Source organism: Prosopis cineraria, unplaced genomic scaffold, assembly GCF_029017545.1.
Source record: "Prosopis cineraria cultivar Desert tree isolate PC_DT_omini unplaced genomic scaffold, ASM2901754v1 PC8, whole genome shotgun sequence".
In the NCBI taxonomy this organism is placed as follows: domain Eukaryota; kingdom Viridiplantae; phylum Streptophyta; class Magnoliopsida; order Fabales; family Fabaceae; genus Prosopis; species Prosopis cineraria.
Genome location: NW_026555339.1, coordinates 22,199,352 through 22,208,985, shown reverse-complemented (window position 1 = coordinate 22,208,985; position 9,634 = coordinate 22,199,352). Strand labels below are relative to the sequence as shown.

Below are 9,634 nucleotides of genomic sequence, written 5' to 3'. Positions count from 1 at the left end.
CTTAAAGCACCTGAATAATAATATCTACCAAATAAGGCTAATAGTTCTTCATTAATGCTTGAAAATTGTATTATAAGCAACAGTTGTTCTATGATAGGTAGCTCAGCAAAAATTTCAGTTTGAATTCAATGCTCCTGTGAAAAGTGACAAAAAATAGATTATTAAATTAAAATATTTTTAAAATGAAAAGAAAATTGAATTCCTCAACTAATCAAGATGTGTGTAAGAGATTGGTATATCAAGAGCACTTCTCCGGTATGTTTATTAAATCTCTACTTAATTCTCTTCAAGTCAAGAGAAAAAGAAATCAGAAATTAAAAGTTAACACATCCAAAAAGAACCATACGTAATTGCAATCAAGGGAAGACAATAAACTCCAGATTAAAAAAATACAGGAAAATAAAAAACATAAAATAGAAAAATACTGAACCCAATAACCTTAGCTCTCTCTTCAATTTATAAGCTATGATACTCTTCAGAGCATAAAAATGAAATACATTTTTTTCATGAGAGACAACAATTCTTCCATGACCAGGTGATTAATTGTGTCATAATCAAGTACAGAAGTTGGTTTAAGCAAGGGATTATACGTGAAGAAAGTTTTCACAGACTTGATAGAAAGTTTTCACATCAGGAAAGTTTTGATATTTGTCACACGAAGTTTTTCTTAAGTTCAATATACTATATTTAAATTTGAAATAATTATTTTCTATGAATTTTAATAAGTGATTGAACAATAAATTCCATAAATTAAAGTGATAAGAGTAAATAAATAAGAAAATACATAAATTATTTGAACAAATTTTTTATCGAATCAAGTTCAAATAAATAAGAAAAATAATATCCTCTAATTGTTCAATTTTCAAGCACAAATTACTGGTCAAAGGTTGGTGGGAAAATCAAAGCAGTATGCAAATATATTCCAATCATCCAATCAATGAACCGTCCAAACAAAAATTTGAAACCTAACGGGCACGTCAAGCCAAAGCATACGTGAAAAATACTTTAATTTGGAAGTTTTAAAGGAACCCATCAACGCTGATTAATTCTTTGTCTGAATTCAAAATGTTTGAACCGTAAAATACACAATAATTTTCAACTCGGTCCTTAATATACTTCATATTTGGATTGCATATAAAATGCTACATCATTCTTGTTTCTGCATAATTGGGCAAGACCATTTGGTAAATATGGCCAAGAAAATTTTATTAACTTTGCTTTCAATATTTCTTGTATGCATTTTAGAGGCACAAGGAAGAAAATCTCTTTACTCAATGAATGGTAAAGATGAATTGCCAGTATTTTTCCCAAGTGATCATAGTGATGGTATCTGCAAATCAATGGTGGAGACACAGGGCTACAAATGTGAAGAACATAAGGTACGTAATTAGTATTAATTACCATTATTAGAGCTGTTTGTTTGCGCTTGAGTAGAATTAAAAAGAATAGAAAGATGGGTTTTTTTTTTCCCTTAAGGTTGTACAATTTAAAATAACAAGCCCCATGTTATTATCAAAACAAAATAGATTTTTTTTTTATATCTTAGAGGAAAAGATTTAGGTAAGTTATCTAATGTTTATAATCAGATTTCTTAGTAAAAACATAACATATTTATACTTTTTGAAGAGAATTATACAGATTTCATTAAGTTTTACACTAATATACATATACCAGCGATATATAGAGCCGGTAATATGGGTCAACCCGTAGCCTTTATTGAAAGTTTGCCTGATTATATATTTTGTTTTAAGATTGTTTTATGTAGGTATAATACTGCTCATTTATTTTCAAAGTCAATACAAGCCTTTATTGATTTAAAACTAAATTACGCAAACTTTCCATGTAGTTTTGTTAACCTTCATAAAACAATCTTAAAACAAAAAGAAAATTGCACAAACGTCCCTTAAATTATTTTTCACTTAAGGTTCTTACATAGATTTTCCCTCTAGCTATATTTTCAAAATACGCTCAAACATCTCTGGCAAGAGTTTCTATTGAGCAAAAACAAAGGAGAGGTTAATGCAATCTATTCTCTTAATGGGATGTTTGAATAGGGCATGGTTTGAAAATAGATAGGGTTATGCATAATTTTAGAAAAATTAACGAGTAAAATTGATCGAGTTTTTATTTTTTAATTTAGGACTTGCACGATATTTTGAAAATAATGAGTAACTTAATCATTTTAAACATCAAATCATGTATGTACAATAAAACGTGTTTTATTCACAATATTTAAATAATCAAATAGCAAATATGGCAAGTATCCAAAAGTTTCACATAAGTTTTCTTCCTTTTCAAAATATCTCATGTCTAATTAAGGCGAATCCTGATGCTTTTAGAAAACAAAATTAATGTTACAGAATTTTTTTTCGGGGGCAAAATGAATGTTACAGAATGGGACCTTTTAGTCAATTATTGTTTATGAAGCTAACTTTTCCAATACGTGAGCATGATTTGAGAATTCAGGTTACAACAAACGATGGTTTCATTCTAAGCCTTCAGAGAATTCCAGCAGGGCAATCTGGTAAAATAGCAGATAAGCCACCTGTTCTATTACAACATGGTCTCTTCAGTGTAAGTTGTTTCAGATCAAACAAAATCTCATGCTTTAATTTTCTTTTAAATCATGGGTATTACTTCTTCATCATCACACTTAATTAACTACATATAAATGATTTTCTTATTAGTATAACTATATGATATTCTCTCTGTTTTTTATTATAAGAGAAACTACCATATATTTCATTATTTTTAATAAACGAAATTAAAAAATTCATAAAGCCTTTATTATATGTTCTCCATATTACCTTTCATAAATGGGTAGCATTATTAAATTAGAAAAAATTAAAATTAATTAAAAGAATATTTTAATCTAATTATTTTAATTTTAGGCATAATTATTATGCTTTTTTTCACCAACAGATATAATTATTATGTTTAACCAACATCTTTCTTAAACTTTCTTGAGTATGTGAGTATTATATTTAAAATTTGCTTATATTTGAAAACGAAGGGAGTATTTGTTACGATCAGCAAGTTAAGAATTGACAGATATTATCAAGAAAGAGACGTGTTTAATCAATTAATGAAATTCATTTTTCAAAAATTTCATTAGAAAAAAATGAAATAGGTTCTTTTGGAAACATCGAAAAATGTTAAGAACTTTTATACGAATAAAAAATCGTGTGATTGTTATGAACTCAACATGGGACACATGTGCTTTTTTCACATGTAAGGCTCAAACCATCAATCAAAACTTTATAAAACAAATAACGAAAATTATACTCATAACGTGTTATGAAAATAACAAAATATAAAAGAAATGATCAAGATAAAAGAAACATTACAATAATACAAGAGAGAATTGAAGAGAAAGGAAAAACAATTAAATTTCATCCAACCCTACCACGAGTTACAAAATATTAAATAATGAAATTAATTCACATCAATATACAATATGTAATTTTTGAGTTTATAAGTACTGGGAAAAACTATTAAAACCATTCACTGGAGAAGTTATGGAATACAGGATATGAAAGGCCACGAATTGAAAGAATTCATGAACATACACAAATACAATATTTATAAGTTTGAGAATGTCGAGTTTGTACGAGCAGGTAAATTATTGAATTATGACATATTTTTGAGTAATAATATGTGGTTTTCAGGATGCTATGATATGGCTGTTTAATTCTCCTGATGAATCATTGGGATTTATATTAGCCGACAATGGGTATGATGTGTGGCTTGCTAATACTCGTGGCACTAGATATAGCAGTGGCCATACATCTCTCACTCCCAGTGATAAGGTACTTTTTATTTAAATATAATGATCATATTAAATTCAAAAAGAAAAACTATTCATAATGATTATATTGCATGATTCTTTAATTCATTGGTAACATAGCAATTTGACTTTTAAACTATATAGGCTATGAGCATTTAAAATCATAAACTCAATTTTTATACATTTTCATTTTTAAACATTTAAAACCATGACAAATTAGACTTGCCTTATCATTAAAATTGAGAAAATGTTTATTACTTTAGTAGTGTGGGGGCTAGATGTTTGGGCATGGCATTACTTGTCAGAATATCTAAGCCCCACACTATTGAAGTAGGGGTGTTTACGGGACAGGACGGGATAGGGACACCCCCATCCCGTGTTCCGTCCCGAAAAAAAGATCGGGACTGAATTTTGGTCCCGTGTCCCGTCCTGTCCCGAAAGTCGTCCCGTCCTGTTAAGAGTCGGGACGGGATCGGGACAAGATCGAGACGTCCCCGTCATCCCGATAAATAGAATAATGTCAAAAAAAATATGGATAATAACATTCATTAAGATTTTAAATCATATAATTTATTAAGTTTAAAATCAAAACAACACAAGCACATAAATAACAATAATTTAAAATCAATTATTGAATTATATTAATCACAACTACATATTATAATAACAAATACAAGTGATCTTTATGCTATAAGATTAGCAACAACAGGCAAGTCAAACACAACATCAAATCATTGTTCTTCTACTTTAGTGAAGATGTACTAAGCTAATTACTCTTCTAAAAATAAGCAAGAGATATGTTATAAATAAATGTTATTAAATAGATAGATATAAGAATAAATTATATTAATATAATTAATATATTATAAAGAAAGATATTGCCATGTTTATTCCATGCCATTAAAATTATCAATATAAAAAAAATTTAGTTTTAAATAAGAATTGCAAGTATTAAAAGTATAATTGATATACTTAATATAAGTATAATTATATTAATATAATTAATATATTTAAAATAAAAAATAATATATATAATATATTCGGGACGGCACGGGACGTTCCGATGGTAATCCCGTGTCCCATCCTGTCCCGAATCTCTTTTTCTGTCTCGCCCCGTAAAGTCTCGTCCTGATTACTTTTTGGCCAGGACAAGACCCGTCCCGATATGATCGGGACGATACCGGGCCAATTGGGACGGGTCCAGACTGAACACCCTTATATTGAAGTAGCTAACAATTTTTTTTTTAATTTTAATAGTAAGGTGGTGATTGCCACAATTTTAAAATTTAAAGGTGAAAATATATGAAAAATGATGCTTTTAGGTTTATAGTTTAAGAGCTAAATTGTTCTTTAATCCTTAATTTATTTATTTTAATTTCTTATTCTAAAATTGTAGGCTTATTGGGAGTGGTCATGGGATGAATTAGTCTCCTATGATCTTAAAGCCTGTGTCGAATATGTGTATAACCAAACCGGACAAAAGCTGCACTATACAGGTCATTCCTTGGTAAGTATCTCAATTGAGTTTAGTGTAACTATAAGTAGTAAAATATCGAGCAATCATTGCATTAATTATTTACAAGGAGTCTAATTTCAATGATCATCACAGCATTGTGATGAGATTTAAATTAGGGTTAAATGACAAATTTGCTATTAAACTATAAGTTCAAGTATATCTAATGTGATTTCTAAATTTATTTTTAGTGTAACATTTCCTCTCAATGTACAATATTATTACCTCTACTTTAATAAATGTTAACTTTAACTATTAGTTAATCAAAAAACTACAAAAAAGGATCAGAAAAATTACATAAAAGTTATTAGTTTTCTTATTGGGTCCTTTTATGTAATCTTTAAGGCATTTTCTATAATTTTTTTAGTCAATTAATGGTTAAAGTAAACATTTGTTAGTAATAAAAGCAATATTGCATTATTTTAAAATATTAGGAGAACATTACACAAAAAAATAAATTTCAAACACTCCTGTACCTATAATTTAATGAAAAATTTGTCATTTAACCATTTATTATCAAACTTAGATTTGGATTCTCCAAATTTAAAATTTTAATTTATGATTTTTAAAAAATATTTAAAAAATCTCTCAGATTTGGTACGAAAATTGATCTATAAAAGTTGTGAACAATGTGGTTTTAATTATTTACTCATTAATTACTAGATATAATATTATTGATATAAATTGAAAATTCAGGGAACTCTAATTGCATTAGCTGCATTCTCTGAAGGGGAGATGGTAAACATGATCAGATCTGCTGCTTTACTTAGTCCAATTGCTCATCTCAATCAGATTCCTTCACCGGCTATCAAATTTGCGGCTAATATCTTTCTAGCTGATGTAACAAACTTCATTCCCAGAATATTTTTCTTTATTTATTTATTTACTTATGAGAATTGTGTGCGTGTGTGTGTGCACAGACAGTACACAATGCAAGTTAACTTCAAAACGTTTCCCTGTTCTTTTATTACAGGATCTGTACTGGTTAGGTCTTCGCGAGTTTAATCTCAAAGAGTAAGTACGATGTTTTTTTTTTCAAAAAAAGGAAAGTGTTTAACTTTACAGGTTATTTATGCATGTAATTTATGAGTGACATGGTAGAAAAGGAAACGTGATATACCTTTAAATAACACAAACTCATAACCCAATGAGTTTATTTTGTTTTATCCATTAGTGTGAAAAAGACCTTTCAAACCGATTAAAAATATATATCTAAACCTAACCGGTTTAGAAAGCAAAAATATTTGAACCTTTTATTTAAAAAACATATTTTTTAGACCAGGTATATTGGCAAACAGTCTAGAAACTATATTTAGAACTAGTTCCTCGAGGACTCTGTCTAAACAACCTTAATGTTAATTACGATAGTGTCACTGCCTTCACTTTCTAAACCGAAGAGTCATTAGGTATTTTAAACTCAATTATGGATCAATTTTATCTGTCACTATTAAAGATTCTCTCCCTTGATACCTTGCCATTAACACAACATATGTTTATTATTAGTGAGCTCCACATTACATTTTTTTAATATTTTTATTATAAAATATTTGAGTTCAAGACGGCCAGTAACCCTTCAAAGTGAAATTGAGGAGTAAAAATTACCCTTAACCCAATATTTTATAATAAAAACTATTAACAAAAATGTAATGTGAGACTCACTAACAGTGAAAAGAATGATGAGGTAATAACAAAGTGATAAGAAAGAGATTCTTTAATATTGAGGGACAAAATTGATTCATAGCTAAATTTAGAATGTTAATGACCCTTCAAATAAAGTTAAAGAGCAAAAATGATCCTTAACCCTTTAGTTATTAATATTCTTTACTTGTCCCTTGCATTCTAAAAGTCACACACACATACCCACACATGATGCATAATATTTTGTTTCAATCATTCTAATATTATAAATAATATTGTTCTTTTGATGAACAGGCAAGATGCTTCCAAACTTTTAGAAGGTATCTGCAAAATTCCAGGCATCAATTGCGCCAACCTACTGACAGTTTTCACAGGTACTATAATGTAAGCAACTAAAAATGTTTGCGTGTGTGTGTGTGTGTAACAAGCTAGTTGATAAAAACATAGATTATGAAAGTGTCAATTAATTTTTTTTTTTTGGTCAGTCTATATCACTTAATGATTGAATTTCAGGCCCAAACTGTTGCATTAATTCTACGAGGATAGATGTTTATCTTGATCATGAGCCTCAACCAACATCAACCAAGAACTTGATCCACCTTGCTCAAAGTATGTTCTCTTCATTTTATAAATTCAAATTGAATCCCATATTATCAAAATTGTATCCAACTGGTAAATATCAATGTGCAACTGCTAGAACTAGCCTGAAACAGACTATATAAAATTGGTCCAAAAGAGAACCTAGTAAAAATTAGTCGAACAGATCAAAAAAGGCAAAGTTAATTGAGTTACTGATTCAATCGGTTCATTTCTTTTTTAAAAAAAAAAACCGTTGTTTGTACAAAATAGCATCATCTTTGGGATATATTTTTTTCTATATTATAATATTTTATAGGAATTATTGCACGTAATTATTAATATCATTGATTTACTCAATGAATACTCCGAAGAAGGGTTATTAGTTAATTTTGAATTCAATGGGTAATAGTTTCTTAAATTTTCCATAAAATGTTACAATTTATAATAAATGTAAATTAATTAAAAGATATTATAATTTTTTTAAAGGTATGTCTTTTATGTGCTTGGGTAAGCCGCAAAATATGTTTATGGTCTAAACGAGAAAATCTAATATTATTTTATTCTTTTTTTTTTTTTTGAGAAAAGCTGCGAACTATCAATTGATCTAAAAATGTTCGGATCTAACTGATAGTATTGAAAATGAGATATGTATATAAAAATATTATTTTAAAATATAGAATAACTTAATTGTTTATTGTTTTTGCTATTGGAATGTAAAAAAGTTTAAACGTAATCAGACATTAATATTCTTCTAAATTTGTTATTTTATTCTTTTGTCTGTTTCTTCTTTTGTTTTTCTCTTATTTTATGTTGTTTTTATTTTAGGAAAAAGTTAGCCAGACACAAACAACACAAATAAATGTGGAGAATGACAATAAAGTCTAGCAATGGGGACTTTATAATAGTTATTCCTGACAAAAATTTTAAAAAATAAGTTATAAATATTGATTCAAATAGTTATAAATAGGAATCATAATTACAAAGTGAGAGTTATATTTAGATTTTAAGTATCTTATTTGCAATTAAAACTCCTAAATCTGTAATTGTCTAAATTAATATTTATAACTGGTTTATAGATAATTCTATCAGGACCTAACTATCATAAACTTATTGTTTTGAGACTTTAATATTATTCTTCCAAATAAATATGTGATAAGTGATTGATATAAAACTTATAAGTTATATTGGGTTTGGGTTCGTGCAGTGGTGAGGACAGGGGACATAGCGATGTACAACTATGGAGATCAAGCACAAAACATGCAACACTATGGACAAGCCAGTCCTCCTGTATACGACATGACTAGTATACCAAACGACCTTCCTCTTTTCCTCAGCAATGGAGGGAAAGATACGCTGTCAGATGTAAACGACGTTGCCGTTTTTCTTGACGATCTCAAAGATCATAACAAGGACAAGCTTGTTGTACTTTCCATAGACGAATATGCTCATGTTGATTTTGTCATGGGCGTTAATGCCAAACAAGTTGTTTATGAGCTCATGATTGATTTTTTCAACCATAATTAATTAATTAGTATCCATACCAATTGCTCAAGTTTGTGTAAGTTATAGGAGCTACTCATGTTCCTTAATTATATAAGTAGTTGAAGTTTGGAAGTGTTTAGTTTTTAGTTTACACATAGCAAAAACACATTTGGAGGATCCAACTATTTATTTAATTTGGCAAAAGCACATTTGTAATGTGATTTGAATGTGTTTTTTAATGCAATTTGTGAAAACAGAGATTTATCTTATTAATTCCAATATAAGATATATTTATACGAAGGAAAAAGATATATCAAAGAATAAAATAATAACAGAAAATTAAAAAGTTATAACCACCCTAACTACAACTATACATAATAATATATATCATTAAAAATTTAATATTGCCCTATGTTACCCTCCACAAACTGGAGAATATATGTCACACATGCCCAACTTATATAGGAGATTATTGAAGGGACCAGCTCCAAGAGGCTTAATGTAGATTACAACAATTTGATCCTTTGAGTGAATAGGAAGCAAATGGATGATGCTAGCTTGAAGCTTATCACGAACAAGATGACAATCTAGCTCTACATGCTTAGTGAGCTCATGAAAAGTAGGCTTAAAGGTAA

At 28.6% G+C, this 9,634-nt stretch overlaps 1 protein-coding gene across 1 annotated transcript; it reads left to right on the top strand.

Moving 5' to 3' along the window:
• The first annotated feature begins 1,190 nt into the window (after nucleotides 1-1,190).
• On the top strand, nucleotides 1,191-9,041 carry LOC129317694 (triacylglycerol lipase 2-like). The gene is made up of 9 exons (XM_054962045.1): nucleotides 1,191-1,379; nucleotides 2,467-2,574; nucleotides 3,669-3,809; nucleotides 5,184-5,294; nucleotides 5,997-6,140; nucleotides 6,274-6,314; nucleotides 7,233-7,312; nucleotides 7,452-7,547; nucleotides 8,722-9,041. The coding sequence occupies exons 1-9, from the start codon at nucleotides 1,191-1,193 to the stop codon at nucleotides 9,039-9,041; spliced, it is 1,230 nt and encodes a 409-aa protein (XP_054818020.1).
• Nucleotides 9,042-9,634: the final 593 nt, after the last annotated feature.